At 46.3% G+C, this 19,471-nt stretch overlaps 1 protein-coding gene across 3 annotated transcripts in view; it reads left to right on the top strand.

The window, feature by feature from the left end:
• The window catches only part of LOC110533297 (peripheral-type benzodiazepine receptor-associated protein 1), a 227,660-nt gene that overhangs the window by 97,163 nt on the left and 111,026 nt on the right, over positions 1-19,471 (top strand). For all 3 annotated transcript variants that reach the window (XM_036989598.1, XM_036989597.1, XM_036989599.1), the window contains exons 5-6: positions 4,681-4,842; positions 6,938-7,663. In XM_036989598.1, coding sequence (XP_036845493.1) covers positions 4,681-4,842; positions 6,938-7,663 — 888 coding nt within the window. The remainder of the gene's footprint in view (positions 1-4,680; positions 4,843-6,937; positions 7,664-19,471) is intronic.

Here is a 19,471-nt window from a genome sequence, read left to right as displayed (position 1 = left end):
CTATTTTCTGTGTTCGTTGTCAGTCTCTCTGTGGTCATGGTTTTAAAAGTGATTAAATCTTACGCAGGCTAGTAGTCTATTAAACTTGTCTGTAGCCAGGGTCATGGAAGCGCTGTAGCCACGGTGATTTGAGCTATCCGATTGGACAGAGCAGTAGGTTAACTCGATTTAGTCACAGATTTGCAGGTCTACCGGGTACGCGGTGAGTTTGTCTCATAGGAACACTTTGCTTACTCGGTGCGCAGGACTTTTGAATCAAGTGCACCTAACGGCAACAGCTCAACACGATTTAAAAAAAGGAGCGCAAGCCTTTATCGTTTCTTGGCTTTTCTACAGAAATATCGCTATTGACTGGTTGGCAACCACTGGTCTAGACTCTGGTGCCTCACTCTGTACACATATAGTCTAGACCATACCTCAGTGGTACATACAGAGACGCCTATCCCTGTTTACAGATACGTCAAACGGGTACCCCGAGCTGACCAGGTAAACATCTGTCGTTAACCCACTGTTCCTAGGCTGTCATTGTAAATAAGAATTTGTTCTCTAAGCCTTGCAGTAAGGCAATAGATATACCTGTAAACGGTAATGGGCCTGCTTGTACCCGTTTGAGGTATCTGTAAACGGCAATAGGCCGCGTGTACCAGATTCAGGTATCTGTAAATGTAATTTATTTTCGTTTACCTTAATTTAACTAGGCAAGGGTCCTTTTTTCAGAATTCAGATGTGCCCAAAGTAAACTGCCTGTTAATCAGGCCCAGAAGCCAGGATATGAATATAATTAGTATCATTGGGTAGAAAACACTTTGAAGTTTGTAGAAATGTTAAAATAATGTATGAGACTATAACACAATTGATATGGTAGGAGAAAATCCAAAGAAAAACCACGCCGGAATATTTTATTTTGAAGTCCCAGGCTCTTATAATGGAAAGCTATGGGTCCTATGCAATTCCAGCTCCCAGATTGCAATTTCTATGGCTTCCACTAGGTGTCAGTCTTTGTTCAAGGTTTCAGGCGTGTTTCTTCCAAAACGAAGAAGAATTTGGAGTTTTGGTACAAAGAGTCACAGTGGAAAATCAGTCTGTCGGCGCGCGAGGAAGAGGACGCGTTAATTTAACTTTTCTATTGAACATACTTTATGAAATATTATGGTTTATCTACATTTTAGGGTACCTGACGATTAAATAGAAACTTTTTGGATTCCTTTGTCTGGATTCCTTTGTCTGCATGTTGAATGAGTGGATTACGGAAATCGATGGCACCAACTAAACTGACTTTTTGCGATATAAAAAATGATTTTATCTAACAAAACGACCATTCATGTTGTAGCTGGGACCCTTGGGATTGCAAACAGAGGAAGATTTTCAAAAAGTAGGTGATTATTTAATCGCTATTTGTGATTTTATGAAGCCTGTGCTGGTTGAAAAATATGTTGATGTGGGGCGCTATCCTCAAACAATCAGATGGTATGCTTTTGATGTAAAGCCTATTGTATGTCGTACAATGCAGTTAGAGTTTCCTGAATTTAAGCTTTTATCCGATATAACATACTTGTATGTTCATAAAATGTTTAATATTCCGATTATTTATTTGAATTGCGTGCCCTCCAATTTCACCGGATGCTGTCGACAGGTGTCCCGCTAGCAAGTGTTGACCTCTTCACAGTTCTCACTGCTCTGCAGACTTGGGCTCAAGTAGTAGCTTTGAGCAATGCTTGATTGAGTTGCCTGGCACATTTGAACCAATGGAATAGTTCCAAAAGTGCAAACCCTGCGTCAGGAAGGCTCATAGAAACGGTCAAAGAAAACAACACAGGCTCTGCTTGCCACTGCTCTGCACCAATGACGGAAGGGCGTGACTGCTTGAAGAACCCAGCTCTGCTTGACACTGCTCTGCACCAATGACGGAAGGGCGTGACTGCTTGAAGAACCCAGCTCTGCTTGACACTGCTCTGCACCAATGACGGAAGGGCGTGACTGCTTGAAGAACCCAGCTCTGCTTGACACTGCTCTGCACCAATGACGGAAGGGCGTGACTGCTTGAAGAACCCAGCTCTGCTTGACACTGCCCTCCCCCAGGCCTGGGCTAATCAGCCACTCCCTTCCCCCTTCCCCAGGCTTGGGCTAATCAGCCACTCCCTTCCCCCTCCCTCCACCATGCCTGGGCTAATTAGTACAACCTCCTGTCTCTATCCAGGCCACCAGGCCAGCCACCATTGGCTGCCTCAGTATTCCACACAGGACCTGTTCACTAGCCTGAGAAATACCCTCTTCCTCTCTATAGCCCTCTTTCTCTTTCCCCCTCTCAACCTCCCTCTCTTTCTCCCTCTCAACCTACCTCTCTCTAGCCCTCTCAATTCAATTCAAGGGCTTTATTGGCATGGGTAACATGTGTTAACATTGCCAAAGCAAGTGAGGTAGATAATATATAAAGTGAAATAAACAATACAAATTAACAGTAAACATTACACATACAGAAGTTTCAAAACAATAAAGACATTTCTCCCTCTCAACCTCCCTCTCTCCAGCCCTCTCTTTTTCTCCCTCTCAACCTACCTCTCTATAGCCCTCTTTCTTCCTCTCAACCTCCCTCTCTATAGCCCTCTTTCTCCCTCTCAACCTACCTATCTCTAGCCCTCTTTCTCTTTCTCCCTCTTTCTCCCTCTCTCTAGCCCTCTTTCTCTTTCTCCCTCTCAACCTCCCTCACTCTAGCCCTCTTTCTCCCTCTTTCTCCCTCTCTCTAGCCCTCTCTCTTTCTCCCTCTCAACCTCCCTCACTCTAGCCCTCTTTCTCCCTCTCAACCTCCCTCTCTCTAGCTCTCTCTCTTTCTCCCTCTCAACCTCCCTCTCTCTAGCCCTCTTTCTCTTTCTCCCTCTCAACCTCCCTCTCTCTAGCCCTCTTTCTCCCACCCCGTTCTCCTTTTCCTAGAGCAGCACAGCACAATCAATAGAAAAGCCTCAGCCATCAAATGAGAAGCAAAAGACAGACCTTTCAGAGTGTCCAAAGCTATTTCTTTTTCGTTTGTTCTTGACTTTTGAACAGGGCTGACCTAAATGTTATTTATAGACTGTCTTTGATATTTAATTAAAACACTTTGAAATGATAGTTACGTGCTGAGCTCTCCGTCTCCACAACGCACGTCTGCGTGCTTATGTTGATTTTTGTCTATCTCCATCAGACACGTTCATGGTACAACAGGTTCAAACACCAAAACCAACTATGACACCAACTATCTTAATTTGAGGACAGGTCGAAACACGTGAAACATTCATGGATATTTAGCTAGCTTTCTGTTGCTAGCTACTTTGTCCCCAGAGAGATGAGATTCTTCAAAGTAGCCACAATTTTCCTTGACAGCTTTGCACACTCTTGGCATTCTCTCAAATCACATTACCTGGAATGCTTTTCCAACAGTCTTGAAGACGTTCCCACATATGCTGAGCACTTGTTTGATGCTTTTCCTTCACTCTGCTGTCCGACATATCTCAAACCATCTCAATTGGGTTGAGGTCGGGTGATTGTGAAGGCCAGGTCATCTGATGCAGCACTCCATCACTTCTTTCTTGGTCAAATAGCCCTTACACAGCCTAGAGGTGTGTTTTGAGTCAATATCCTGTTATAAAACAAATTATAGTCTTTGCAGCAATTCAACCACGAAGGCCTGATTCATGCAGTCTCCTCTGAACAGTTGATGTTGAGATGTGTCTGTTACTTTAACTCTTGTTTGGCATTTATTTGTCTGCAATTTCTGAGGTTAGTAACTTAACTCTAATGAACTTATCTTCTGCAGCAGAGGTAACTCTGGGTCTTCCTTTCCTGTGGTGGTCCTCATGAGAGCCAGTTTCATCATAGTGCTTGATGTTTTTTGCAACTTCACTTGAAGAAACTTTAGAAGTTCTTGAAATTTTACAGATTGACTGACCTTCTTGTCTTAAAGTAATGATGGACTGTCATTTCTCTTAGTTTATTTGAGCTGTTCTTGCCATAATATGGACTAGGTCTTTTACCAAATAGGGTTATCTTCTGTATACCACCCCTACCTAGTCACAACACAACTGATTGGCTCAAACACATTAAGAAGGAAAGAAATTCCACAAATTAACTTTTAACAAGGCACACCTGTTAATTAAAATGCATTCCAGGTGACTACCTCATGAAGCTGGTTGAGAGAATGCCAAGATTGTGCAAAGCTGTCATCAAGGCAAAGGGTGGCTACTTTAAATAAACCTTTACAATATTTGATGTGTTTAACACTTTGTTGGTTACTACATGATTCCATATGTGTTATTTAATGCATCGTTTTGATGTCTTCACTATTATTCTACAATGTAGAAAATAGTTGTAAAAAAAAAAAAAAAACTTGAATGAGTAGGTGTGTCCATGCTTTTGACTGGTACTGTGTATATTTCACAAAAGTAGTTCACTGGGCCTTTAATAGTACATTATTAGAGGAAAAAATTATAATTTGAAAATGTTGATTTTTTGACTGAGAGTTGGAACCTTGAATGACACGCCTACAGGGAATAGCTAGACTTAAACTACATAATACTTACTGAAAAAGTCAAGGGGTATAAGTCCACTATATAACATGAGAACACGACCAGTCAGAACTGGGGTATTTGTGATGAACAGTCCTTCTTTGCGTTGACCCTTAACCTCTAGCCCTTCCCGTCTGTCTAGGTGAATGCCCCAGCTCCGGTGGAGCTGTACAAGCGGGCGTTCGCCCGTCAACGAGCCCGTGACCTGGCGCAGCACGCAGACACATTGCTCTCCAAGGACAAGGAGATCGCCGCCCTGCAGCAGGAGTGTAGGGAGATGGAGACGCGCTTGGGCACAGCCAAGGTACACAATACCATATCCCAGCAGCAGCCAATTCATCCCCTGAACACGGTCTTTCAATAACAATCTGGAGTATGTGTTTTAGATGGACTACTTTGCAGACATAGTAGAATAATCCCTGATCTAAAAATCCCCTTGCATGTCAAATAACTAGTCACTCATTATGTAATCAATAACTGGTGGTTCTGCTCCTCTTCTTGCTCAAAAACATCCAAAGCACTGAACATTTCAATAAGAAACCCTATTATCTAAGAGGAGCAGTAGGCCCACTGAAGGATCACTGTATCATCCATTGTAGTCAGTCCTAGTCACCAACCTCATCGAAGGTCTATAATGCCTCAGGTCTGCCCTCTGCTGGGCAGGATAAACCCTCTCTCTAAGCCTGAACTGGTGACTGGGCTGTACTGATGCTCATGTGTAGATAGATGTCAGTGGTGAGAACAGGGAGGTTGTAAATAACTATTTTAAAAGTATTTCTCTCTTTGACTGTCTGTGACTAAGATCTCATTTTCCTGGACTTAACATCTGCTTCACCCCAGGGTGAACTGGAACGATGATAGGTAGTTTTATCCAGCAGTAATATATATTTGCCTGTGAAGCAGTTGTTGTGGGGGTAATACTTCCAGCAGATGTTAAGTCCAGGAAAATTAGATCTTAGTCACAGACAGTCAAAGAGAGAAATAATTTAAAAATAGGCATTTACAACCTCCCTTTCCACAAGGGCTCAACGGCAGACAATGGGCATTTACAACCTCCCTTTCCACAAGGGCTCAACGGCAGACAATGGGCATTTACAACCTCCCTTTCCACAAGGGCTCAACGGCAGACAATGGGCATTTACAACCTCCCTTTCCACAAGGGCTCAACGGCAGACAATGGGCATTTACAACCTCCCTTTCCACAAGGGCTCAACGGCAGACAATGGGCATTTACAACCTCCCTTTCCACAAGGGCTCAACGGCAGACAATGGGCATTTACAACCTCCCTTTCCACAAGGGCTCAACGGCAGACAATGGCATCTAGGATTTGCCAGCTCACTTCCCGCCAGAACCCGAGTGAACAAATAACATAACAATTGCATTCTTATTTAATTTAATGAATTAACTATTTCAGAAACAAAGTTATGCAACACCCAATGCCCCTGTGTGAAAAAAGTAATTTCCCCCTTTTACTCGTCAACATGTCGTCAAAAAAATATATACTTCTGACTCATCTCTCCATGGAACATTCTTCCACGAGTCTTGATGATCATCCAGGTTCTTTCAGGTGCTTTTGTGGCAAATTTGAGTCAACTTTTTGGATGACATGGGTCCCATTATGTCTGGTGAAAACCAAACAGTGCATTCCACAGTAAGAACCTCCGTACTAACGGTCAAGCGTGGTGGTGGGAGTGTGATGGTTTGGGGATGTTTTGCTGCCTCAGGACCTGGATGACTTGCCTTAAAATATAAGGAATGCTCTGTATCAGACACGTCTAGAGGATAATGTCAGGCCATCTGTCTGTGAGCTGAAGCACAGCTGGGTCATGCAGCAAGATAATTATCCAAAATACACAATCAAGTCTACGTGAAAATGGCTTAAAAAGCAACAAATTTGACATTTTTTGAATGGCCTAGTCCAAGTCCAGACCCAATCCCATTTGAGATGTTGTGGCAGGACTTTAAACGAGCAGTTCATGTATGAAAACCCACAAATGTCGCTGAGTTAAAACAGTTCTGCATGGAAGAGTGGGACAAAATTCCTCCACAGCGAAGTGAGAGACTGATCAACAACTACAGGAAGTGTTTGGTTGGAGTCATTGCAGCTAAAGGAGGAACAACCAGTTATTGAGTATAAATGGGGCAAGTACTTTTTCACACAGGGGCATTGGGTGTTGCATAACTTTGTTCATGAAATAAATGAAATAAGTATGTAATTGTTGTGTTATTTGTTCACTCCGGTTCCTTTAATCTAATATTAGGTTTTGGGTTGAAGATCTGATACTATTCATTGTCAAAAATATGCAAAAATAGAGAACTAGAAAGTGGGCAAATATATATATATATATATATATATATTTCTGTATGTTGAAATATCTTTGACCTCTGTGTGTTGCAGGGCTCCCCAGTCCCGTCTGGCGTAGTGGAGTTTGAGAGGCTGCTAAGGGAGTCCCAGAAGGAGGTGCTGAGGCTTCAGAGGCAACTGTCAATCTCCTCCTCCAGAGTCATCTCCTCCAGAGTCATCTCCCCTAAAGACACTTCCTGTAAAGACACTTCCTGTGAAGACACCTCTTTCAGAGTCACCTCCCCTAAAGACATCTCCTCCAGAGTCATCTCCCCTAAAGACACTTCCTGTATAGACACCTCCTCCAGAGTGACATCCTGTAAAGACACCTGCTGTAAAGACACCTCCTCCAGAGTCACATCCTCTAAAGACACCTCCTCCAGAGTCACCTCCTATAAAGACACCTCCTGTAAAGACACCTCCGGGAAAGACACCTCCAGAGTCACTTCCTCTAAAGACACCTCCTCCAGAGTCACCTCCCCTAAAGACACCTCCTCCAGAGTCACCTCCCCTAAAGACACCTCCTCCAGAGTCACCTCCCCTAAAGACCCCTCCTCCAGAGTCACCTTCCTTAAAGACGCCTCCTGGAAAGACACCTCCTCTAAAGACGCCTATTGCAGAGTCGCCTCTTGTAAAGACACCTCCTGTAAAGACACCTCCTGTAAAGACACCTCCTGTAAAGACACCTCCTGTAAAGACACCTCCTGTAAAGACACCTCCTGTAAAGAGCCCTCCGGCAGGAAACACAACGGACACGAAAGGCCCTGCATAACAAAGGAGGTAAGGAAGGATTGGATCTATTTCCTCTCTGTCAGCCATAGGCTGCTCTGCCCAGTTACAACACTAACCCCTGGCTCTCTCTCAGCCATAGGCTGCTCTGCCCAGCTACAGCACTAACCCCTGGCTCTCTCTAAGCAATAGGCTGCTCTGCCCAGCTACAATACGAACCCCTGGCTCTCTCTCAGCCATAGGCTGCTCTGCCCAGCTACAGTACGAACCCCTGGTTCTCTCTCAGCCATAGGCTGCTCTGCCCAGCTACAATACTAACCCCTGGCTCTCTCTCAGCCATAGGCTGCTCTGCCCAGCTACAAACCTAACCCCTGGCTCTCTCTCAGCCATAGGCTGCTCTGCCCAGCTACAAACCTAACCCCTGGCTCTCTGTCAGCCATAGGCTGCTATGCCCAGTTACAATACGAACCCCTGAATCTCTGTCAGCCATAGGCTGCTCTGCCCAGTTACAACACTAACCTCTGGCTCTCTCTCAGCCATAGGCTGCTCTGCCCAGCTACAATACTAACCCCTGGCTCTCTCTCAGCCATAGGCTGCTCTGCCCAGCTACAATACTAACCCCTGGCTCTCTCTCAGCCATAGGCTGCTCTGCCCAGCTACAATACTAACCCCTGCTGGCTCTCTCTCAGCCATAGGCTGCTCTGCCCAGTTACAACACTAACCCCTGGCTCTCTCTCAGCCGTAGGCTGCTCTGCCCAACTACAAACCTAACCCCTGGCTCTCTCTCAGCCATAGGCTGCTCTGCCCAGCTACAAACCTAACCCTTGGCTCTCTCTCAGCCATAGGCTGCTCTGCCCAGCTACAGCACTAACCCCTGGCTCTCTCTCAGCCATAGGCTGCTCTGCCCAGTTACAAACCTAACCCCTGGCTCTCTCTCAGCCATAGGCTGCTCTGCCCAGCTACAAACCTAACCCCTGGCTCTCTCTCAGCCATAGGCTGCTCTGCCCAGATACAATACTAACCCCTGACTCTCTCTCAGCCATAGGCTTCTCTGCCCAGCTACAAACCTAACCCCTGGCTCTCTCTCAGCCATAGGCTGCTCTGCCCAGCTACAGCACTAACCCCTGGCTCTCTCTCAGCCATAGGCTGCTCTGCCCAGCTACAGCACTAACCCCTGGCTCTCTCTCAGCCGTAGGCTGCTCTGCCCAGCTACAAACCTAACCCCTGGCTCTCTCTCAGCCATAGGCTGCTCTGCCCAGCTACAAACCTAACCCCTGCTGGCTCTCTCTCAGCCATAGGCTGCTCTGCCCAGCTACAAACCTAACACCTGGCTCTCTCTCAGCCATAGGCTGCTCTGCCCAGCTACAATACTAACCCCTGGCTCTCTCTCAGCCATAGGCTGCTCTGCCCAGCAACAGCACTAACCCCTGGCTCTCTCTCAGCCATAGGCTGCTCTGCCCAGCTACAATACTAACCCCTGGCTCTCTCTCAGCCATAGGCTGCTCTGCCCAGCTACAAACCTAACCCCTGGCTCTCTCTCAGCCATAGGCTGCTCTGCCCAGCTACAGCACTAACCCCTGGCTCTCTCTCAGCCATAGGCTGCTCTGCCCAGCTACAAACCTAACCCCTGGCTCTCTCTCAGCCATAGGCTGCTCTGCCCAGCTACAAACCTAACCCCTGGCTCTCTCTCAGCCATAGGCTGCTCTGCCCAGCTACAATACGAACCTCTGGCTCTCTCTCAGCCATAGGCTGCTCTGCCCAGCTACAATACTAACCCCTGGCTCTCTCTCAGCCATAGGCTGCTCTGCCCAGCTACAAACCTAACCCCTGGCTCTCTCTCAGCCATAGGCTGCTCTGCTCAGCTACAAACCTAACCCCTGGCTCTCTCTCAGCCATAGGCTGCTCTGCCCAGCTACAATACTAACCCCTGGCTCTCTCTCAGCCATAGGCTGCTCTGCCCAGCTACAAACCTAACCCCTGGCTCTCTCTCAGCCATAGGCTGCTCTGCCCAGCTACAAACCTAACCCCTGGCTCTCTCTCAGCCGTAGGCTGCTCTGCCCAGCTACAATACTAACCCCTGGCTCTCTCTCAGCCATAGGCTGCTCTGCCCAGCTACAAACCTAACCCCTGCTGGCTCTCTCTCAGCCATAGGCTGCTCTGCCCAGCTACAAACCTAGCCCCTGGCTCTCTCTCAGCCATAGGCTGCTCTGCCCAGCTACAAACCTAACCCCTGGCTCTCTCTCAGCCATAGGCTGCTCTGCCCAGCTACAAACCTAACCCCTGGCTCTCTCTCAGCCATAGGCTTCTCTGCCCAGCTACAAACCTAACCCCTGGCTCTCTCTCAGCCATAGGCTGCTCTGCCCAGCTACAAACCTAACCCCTGGCTCTCTCTCAGCCATAGGCTGCTCTGCCCAGCTACAAACCTAACCCCTGGCTCTCTCTCAGCCATAGGCTGCTCTGCCCAGCTGCAAACCTAACCCCTGCTGGCTCTCTCTCAGCCATAGGCTGCTCTGCCCAGCTACAAACCTAACCCCTGGCTCTCTCTCAGCCATAGGCTGCTCTGCCCAGCTACAAACCTAACCCCTGGCTCTCTCTCAGCCATAGGCTGCTCTGCCCAGCTACAAACCTAACCCCTGGCTCTCTCTCAGCCATAGGGTGCTCTGCCCAGCTACAAACCTAACCCCTGCTGGCTCTCTCTCAGCCATAGGCTGCTCTGCCCAGTTACAATACGAACCCCTGGCTCTCTCTCAGCCTTAGGCTGCTCTGCCCAGCTACAAACCTAACCCCTGGCTCTCTCTCAGCCATAGGCTGCTCTGCCCAGCTACAAACCTAACCCCTGGCTCTCTCTCAGCCATAGGGTGCTCTGCCCCCTGTTGATGATAAAGTGCAATACATCAGACTGAGGTATAAGATGGCAAGCTCAAATCAACAGACCTGGGTTCAAAAACGATTTGAAATCATTTCAAATACTTTAGCTGTGCTTGATTGAGCTTCACTGTTGCAGTGTAACCAATAGAAAGCTCGTAAATGCACAAACCACGCCCACATTTTCCAATTATTTTTTTAATATTTCAAATGGTATATTCCCACCTTATGTCAGTCATTAGAATCTTATGTAAAACATTACTACAAGCCCCAGAAACATGTACAACCTAGAAGTACCAGCTGTCTATCTAAGTGTCCATCTAAGTGCTATTTATCCCCAATCACCACATTTTGCCTCCAGTTTTCCTCCGTCCAGATGTTGAGATTTTAAACCATCCAGCTGCTCTGGAGTGAGTACAGCAAGTTCTGTAGCGTTTCCCAAAAGGCAGTGCAAGCAGTGATGTGACGCACCGTGTTTAGGGCCAAATTTGAGAAGCTAACTGATAGACAAGGACCAGGTCATGTGTCTTCACTACAAGGGGTGAATGGGTGTATGATGGGCCCTTAGTATCGTAGCCCCGCAGTCAGGCAGGACAGTTAGGATTATGTGCTGTGCGTTTGCATTTGTTAATTTGGAATTTGGTTCGCTGGGGGTTTTTCTTGGCTTAGTGTCTGTTTACGTTGGCATTAGCTGCTGTTATATAATGGGTATGTGTGCTGTGCTGACTACAGTGATCTGCCTGACTGCCAGAGGACATAATGAGATGATTCCCTGTCTTGAATTTGGGCCAGATCAAGAGACACAAGTCACATGCTTCCTCGGCTCTCTCTCTCTGCAACACCGATGACTAAAGAGTTTTTCGAAATGATTCTTTCCCGCACATTCACTCCACTACACCTAGACGTAACACCATTATACACCACACAGGGGCGGCAGCGTAGCCTAGTGGTTAGAGTGTATGGGCGGTAGGTAGCCTAGTGGTTAGAGTGTAGGGGTGGTAGGTAGTCTAGTGGTTAGAGCGTTGGACTAGTAACCGAGAAGGTTGCAAATTCAAACCCCCCGAGCTGACAAGGTACACATCTGTCGTTCTGCCCCTGAACAGGCAGTTAACCCACTGTTCCTAGTTCCTAGGCCGTCATTGAAAATAAGAATTTGTTCTTAACTGACTTGCCTAGTAAAATAAAGGTACACAAAAAAAAATCTGGAAATATTCACATTTTGGTTGCAGGCTCATTAAGACCGTAGAGAGTCACCTCCTATAAAGACACCTCCAGAGTCACTTCCTCTAAAGACACCTCCTCCAGAGTCACCTCCCCTAAAGACCCCTCCTCCAGAGTCACCTTCCTTAAAGACTGATTTAAAAATAAATTAATATTGGGCCTCCCGAGTGGCACAGCGGTCTAAGCAAATGCATCGCACTGCTGGAGGCGTTACTACAGCCCCGGGTTCATTCCCGGGCTGTGCTACAACCCAGCCCGGGATGACGCACAATTGGCCCAGCGTCGTCCAGTTTAGGGGAGAGTTTTGCCGGGGGTCTTTACTTGGCTCATCGCACTCTAGCGACTCCTTGTGGCGGGCCGGGTGCCTGCAGGCTGACCTCGGGTGCCTGCAGGCTGACCTCGGTTGCCAGTCGAACGGTGTTTCCTCCAACACATTGATGCGGCTGGCTGGCGGGTGTTAAGGAGCGCGGTTAGGCGGGTCACGTTTTGGAGGATGCATGACTCCACCTTCGCCTCTCCCGAGCCCTTTGGGGAGTTGGAGCAATGAGACATCAAAAAAAGGGGACAAAAATAATAATAATAATAATAATAATAATGATAAATTGTATTTAGAATTGTACATAAAGTTTCTGAGTTAAAATTCACTTCTCTCTTTGCAGCTTAGATGAGAATTCTGGTTGTGGTAATCTGTAATTTGTGGGACACACACACACAGAGAATGACACACACACACACACACACACACACACACACACACACACACACACACACACACACACACACACACACACACACACACACACACACACACACGGATGCCACAGAAAGGGGCCATGTTGTATGGCTGTGCACTCTAATTCCCTCTCTAGCAACAGAATGGTACAGTCCAGTAATCCTCTCTCTGTTGCCGTGGTAGCGGTGAGAGGGTTTTGGATGGTAGGTAATGTTAAGACTCCTGCCGACTCTCCAACCAAAGACTTTCCTGGCTGCTTTGCCCTGCCTTGCCCTGTCTCATCCTGCTCTGGATAATTGGGGGCTGGGGATATCTTGACGTTGCCACAGATCACTGGAAAGGGGTAGGTTGTATTTAGTGAGGGTTTGTTTTGGTGTGTTTAGGTCCCAGTGGCTCTGTGTGTGTGCGGTTAATCTTGGGCTATACCCCTTATGGACTGTAGGACTGTGGCTAGGCTATACATGATATTAATATAACACTATGGACTGTAGGACTGTGGCTAGGCTATACAGGATTTGAATATAACACTATGGACTGTAGGACTGTGGCTAGGCTATACAGGACATTAATATAACACTAAGGACTGTAGGACTGTGGCTAGGCTATACAGGACATTAATATAACACTAAGGACTGTAGGACTGTGGCTAGGCTATACAGGATATTAATATAACACTAACACTAAGGACTGTAGGACTGTGGCTAGGCTAAATAGGATATTATCATGACACTAAGGACTGTAGGACTGTGGCTAGGCTATACAGGATATTAATACAACACTAAGGACTGTAGGACTGTGGCTAGGCTATACAGGATATTAATATAACACTAAGGACTGTAGGACTGTGGCTAGGCTATACAGGATATTAATATAGCCCTAACACTAAGGACTGTAGTTAGTTAAGGTTTAGGGTATCCAGATGTGTTGTGTTATTATGGTCAGAGGTAACGATGACCACAGACTGCAGCATCAGTTTAGCTGCTCTGACCGTAGACTTCAGCATCAGTTTAGCTGCTCTGACTGTAGACTTCAGCATCAGTTTAGCTGCTCTGACTGTAGACTTCAGCATCAGTTTAGCTGCTCTGACTGTAGACTTCAGCATCAGTTTAGCTGCTCTGACCGTAGACTTCAGCATCAGTTTAGCTGCTCTGACTGTAGACTTCAGCATCAGTTTAGCTGCTCTGACCGTAGACTTCAGCATCAGTTTAGCTGCTCTGACTGTAGACTGCTGCATCAGTTTGGCTGCTCTGACTGTAGACTTCAGCATCAGTTTAGCTGCTCTGACTGTAGACTTCAGCATCAGTTTAGCTGCTCTGACTGTAGACTGCTGCATCAGTTTAGCTGCTCTGTTGTGTTGTCCATATTGTTGTTATTGCACGATGAGTCCCAACTAATTGGATTTCTCCTGCCGATCTGAAATCGTTATTAATTTTCAATATTCATTTCACTAAATCCAACATTGTAACTCCCACCCGGTTTACGGAGGTGCCATAACACTCGCCTGCAAGCTGAAGGGGCGTGAGCAGAGATCTACTAGTCGAGTTACGTTGACACCTGTCCCCAAAACCTATTTTGTAACTGTTGACTTAGTTACCGCCAGGCCAGGACTGGGGACATAGCAGCATAATATCAGTGACTTAGTGACCACCAGGACTGGGGACATAGCAGCATATTGTCTGTGACATAGTGACCGCCATTACTGGGGACATAGCAGCGTATTGTCTGTGACTTAGTGACCACCAAGACTGGGGACATAGCAGCATATTGTCAGTGACTTAGTGACCACCAGGACTGGGGACATAGCAGCATATGGTCAGTGACTTAGTGACCACCAGGACTGGGGACATAGCAGCATATTGTCAGTGACTTAGTGACCGCCAGGTCAGGACTGGGGACATAGCAGCATATTGTCAGTGACTTAGTGACCGCCATTACTGGGGACAGAGCAGCATATTGCCAGTGACTTAGTGACCGCCAGGTCAGGACTGGGGACAGAGCAGCATATTGTCTGTGACTTAGTGACCACCAGGACTGGAGACATGGCAGCATATTGTCAGTGACTTAGTGACCGCCAGGTCAGGACTGGGGACAGAGCAGCATATTGTCAGTGACTTAGTGACCGCCAGGTCAGGACTGGGGACAGAGCAGCGTATTGTCAGTGACTTAGTGACCGCCAGGTCAGGACTGGGGACAGAGCAGCATATTGTCAGTGACTTAGTGACCGCCAGGTCAGGACTGGGGACAGAGCAGCGTGATGATATCAGTATAGCACCGACGATGCTATGTAATTGTATTAAAACTGAACACCAAACCAGTAACCAGGCCAATCCATTAAGGTGCTTTTAAAAGAAATGACCCAGTTAGTGGTTTCAGTAGTCCACCGCAGGGATTATACCAATGTGCTTAAGGCTTCCTGTCCATGCCCCCCGGGCTCCACTGACTGAATGGGATGTGACACTGCTGCAATAAGCAAGACCTATAGGACCTAAACCCATGGTATGTGTAGGGTATGAGCTTGAGGAAGCAAGGGCCTGGCCTTGTCTATAGGCTCTACACCTATAGAATGTGTAGGGTGCTTGAGGAAGCATGAACCTGGCCTCGTGTCAATGATAGGTATATGTGCTATAGTAAGCGTGAGCCATGCTTTGGCTATAGGCCATGTGTGCTTAAGTAAGTTGTAGTCGAGGTATAAATCAGGCTTTGTGTGTCGTGTTTACGCCCTCTGTTTAGCCTTGTGTTGCATTGTCCAGGTCATATGTGTGTTGGCCTAGTTCCCATCATGCTTTAGGACGCATGGACCCAGGCTAGAAGGTAGGCTATATTGTGTGTTGGCCTAGTTCCCATCATGCTTTAGGACGCATGGACCCAGGCTAGAAGGTAGGCTATATTGTGTGTTGGCCTAGTTCCCATCATGCTTTAGGACGCATGGACCCAGGCTAGAAGGTAGGCTATATTGTGTGTTGGCCTAGTTCCCATCATGCTTTAGGACGCATGGACCCAGGCTAGAAGGTAGGCTATATTGTGTGTTGGCCTAGTTCCCATCATGCTTTAGGAAGCATGGACCCAGGCTAGAAGGTAGGCTATATTGTGTGTTGGCCTAGTTCCCATCATGCTTTAGGAAGCATGGACCCAGGCTAGAAGGTAGGCTATATTGTGTGTTGGCCTAGTTCCCATCATGCTTCAGGAAGCATGGACCCAGGCTAGAAGGTAGGCTATATTGTGTGTTGGCCTAGTTCCCATCATGCTTTAGGAAGCATGGAACCAGGCTAGAAGGTAGGCTATATTGTGTGTTGGCCTAGTTCCCATCATGCTTTAGGACGCATGGACCCAGGCTAGAAGGTAGGCTATATTGTGTGTTGGCCTAGTTCCCATCATGCTTTAGGACGCATGGACCCAGGCTAGAAGGTAGGCTATATTGTGTGTTGGCCTAGTTCCCATCATGCTTTAGGAAGCATGGACCCAGGCTAGAAGGTAGGCTATATTGTGTAGTTAAGTTACTCAGTAGCTATGAACTAGGTATTTTTGAGCAGTTAATCAACTAAGACATCATTAATATCATAAACTACTGGTTTAATCAGTTCAGCTTATTTCTTATTCTGTGTCTGGTTTGGTGTGAGGGGTCCAGATGGTTGTCAAGACCTGGTGTTGGTAGTGTAGTGCAAATCCTCATGGAGTAGAGCTTGTTGGTAGTGTAGTACAAATCCTCATGGAGTAGAGCTTGTTGGTAGTGTAGTACAAATCATCATGGAGTAGAGCTTGTTGGTAGTGTAGTACAAATCATCATGGAGTAGAGCTTGTTGGTAGTGTAGTACAAATCCTCATGGAGTAGAGCTTGTTGGTAGTGTAGTACAAATCATCATGGAGTAGAGCTTGTTGGTAGTGTAGTACAAATCCTCATGGAGTAGAGCTTGTTGGTAGTGTAGTACAAATCCTCATGGAGTAGAGCTTGTTGGTAGTGTAGTACAAATCATCATGGAGTAGAGCTTGTTGGTAGTGTAGTACAAATCCTCATGGAGTAGAGCTTGTTGGTAGTGTAGTACAAATCCTCATGGAGTAGAGCTTGTTGGTAGTGTAGTACAAATCCTCATGGAGTAGAGCTTGTTGGTAGTGTAGTACAAATCCTCATGGAGTAGAGCTTGTTGGTGGTGTAGTACAAATCCTCATGGAGTAGAGCTTGTTGGTAGTGTAGTACAAATCCTCATGGAGTAGAGCTTGTTGGTGGTGTAGTACAAATCCTCATGGAGTAGAGCTTGTTGGTAGTATAGTACAAATCCTCATGGAGTAGAGCTTGTTGGTAGTATAGTACAAATCCTCATGGAGTAGAGCTTGTTGGTAGTATAATAGACATAATCATGGAGTAGAGCTTGTTGGTAGTGTAGTACAAATCCTCATGGAGTAGAGCTTGTTGGTGGTGTAGTACAAATCCTCATGGAGTAGAGCTTGTTGGTAGTATAGCACAAATCCTCATGGAGTAGAGCTTGTTGGTAGTGTAGTACAAATCCTCATGGAGTAGAGCTTGTTGGTAGTATAATAGACATAATCATGGAGTAGAGCTTGTTGGTAGTATAGTAAACATCATGGAGTAGAGCTTGTTGGTAGTAAAGTAGACATAATCATGTAGTAGAGCTTGTTGATAGGGTAGTAAACATCATCATGGAGTAGAGCAGGGGTAGACAACTGGGATATAGCCGCGGACCAATTTTTGTCTGAGCGGATGGTCGGGGGGGGGGGGGGGGGGGGGTCCTGAACAAAATTATAATAATTTGTACACTGCAAATTGACCACAACTAAGCTCAAAAATAGATTGTATTTGAAAATAACAATTTCATACCTTGATTACATGGTCATTATGTGAAGACTTCCTGCTTTGTTACCACCAAACAATGATAAAATACAACTGAAACGTACTGGCGGAGTTTAATTGAGTGGTAGAACTGCCGAGCTTCTCTCTGACCCACAGGTCCGCACAATTCTGTCCTTTTAATAAACTACCTCATTTGTTTTCCCCTCGCTTTCCTTCGCTGTCTAAATAAAGAACAAAATCGGGATAAAAACAAACGTATTAAACTATGTGTCGCAGCAGTACTTTTCCTTCCTGCCACTGTAGCAAAGCCGTTGCAGTTACCTTAGTTACAAAGAAACAGTCATTCATATACAGAGTATGTCGTCACGATCGTCGTCAGGGTGGAAATGACCGGACCAAGGTGCAAGCATGGTGAGCGTACATGTCTTTTATTATATATAAATGTCGCAAAACAAACAAAAACAAAAAAAAGAATAAGGAAACGACCGTGATGCTGACTTCGGATATACAGGCCACTATAAAGACAAAGACAACTACCCACAACTAAGGTGGCAAAACAGGCTGCCTAAGTATGATTCCCAATCAGAGACAACGATAGACAGCTGCCTCTGATCGGGAACCACACTCGGCCAAACACACAGAAATACAAAACATAGAATGCCCACCCCACATCACACCCTGACCTCACCAAATAGAGAAATAAAACGTCTCTCTAAGGTCAGGGCGTGACAGTATACAGAACATTAAAAACACCGTGACAGACTGACCAGGTGAATCCAGGTGAAAGCTATGATCCCTTATTGATGGATCTCACTTGTTATTAAATCCACTTCAATCAGTGTAGATGAAGGGGGAGGAGACGGGTTAAAGAAGGATTTTTAAGCCTTGAGACAATTGAGACATGAATTGGGTATGTGTGTCATTCAGAGGGTGTTGGGAAAGACAAAATATGTAAATGCCTTTGAACGGGGGTGTGGTAGTAGGTGCCACGCTCAACAGTTTCCCTTGTATATCAAGAACGGTTCACCACCCAAACAACAGCCAACAACAACTGTGGGAAGCATTGGAGTCAACATGGGTCAGCATCCCTGTGGAATGCAATTCGACACCTTGGTAGAGTCCATGCCCCAACGATTTGAGGCTGTTCTGAAGGCAAAGGGTGGGGGCACAACTCAATATTAGGAAGGTGTTCCTCATGTTTGTTATACTCAGTGTATGGTTCTGTATGGTTTGAGCAAGCACAGTATACGTTCAGTATAGGTTCAACATGGTTCAGTGTAGGTTCAGTATGGTTTGGTATGGTTCGGTACGGTACGGTTCGGTATGGTTCGGTATGGTTCAGCATGGTCCGGTATGGTTTGGTATAGTATAGTATAGTATGGTTCAGTATGGTCCGGTATGGTTCGGTATGGTTCAGTATGGCTCGGTATGGTTCGGTATGGTATAGTATAGTATGGTTCGGTATGGTTCAGTATGGCTCGGTATGGTTCAGTATGGCTCGGTATGGTTCGGTATGGCTCTGCATGGTTCGGTATGGTTCGGTACGGTTCAGTATGGTTCGGTATGGTTCAGCATGGCTCGGTATGGTATAGTATAGTATGGCTCGGTATGGTTCAGTATGGTATAGTCCGGTATGGTTCAGTATGGCTCGGTATGGTTCGGTATAGTATAGTATGGTTCGGTATGGTTCGGTATGGTTCAGTATGGTTTGGTATGGTTCAGTATGGTCCGGTATGGTTTGGTATAGTATAGTATGGTTCGGTATGGTCCGGTATGGTTCAGTATGGTTTGGAATGGTTCAGTATGGTCCGGTATGGTTTGGTATAGTATAGTATGGTTCGGTATGGTCCGGTATGGTTCGGTATGGTTCGGTATGGTTCAGTATGGTCCGGTATGGTTTGGTATAGTATAGTATAGTATGGTTCAGTATGGTCCGGTATGGTTCGGTATGGTTCAGTATGGTCCGGTATGGTTCGGTATGGCTCGGTATGGTTCGGTATGGTTTAGTATAGTATGGTTCAGTATGGTCCGGTATGGTTTAGTATAGTATGGTTCAGTATGGTCCGGTATGGTTTAGTATAGTATGGTTCAGTATGGTCCGGTATGGTTTAGTATAGTATGGTCCGGTATGGTTTAGTATAGTATGGTTCAGTATGGTCCGGTATGGTTTAGTATAGTATGGTCCGGTATGGTTTAGTATAGTATGGTTCAGTATGGTCCGGTATGGTTTAGTATA

Source organism: Oncorhynchus mykiss, chromosome 10, assembly GCF_013265735.2.
Source record: "Oncorhynchus mykiss isolate Arlee chromosome 10, USDA_OmykA_1.1, whole genome shotgun sequence".
NCBI classification, from domain to species: Eukaryota; Metazoa; Chordata; class Actinopteri; order Salmoniformes; family Salmonidae; genus Oncorhynchus; species Oncorhynchus mykiss.
The sequence above is the reverse complement of the archived record's forward strand: the minus strand, read 5'-3'. Positions and strand labels throughout refer to the sequence as shown.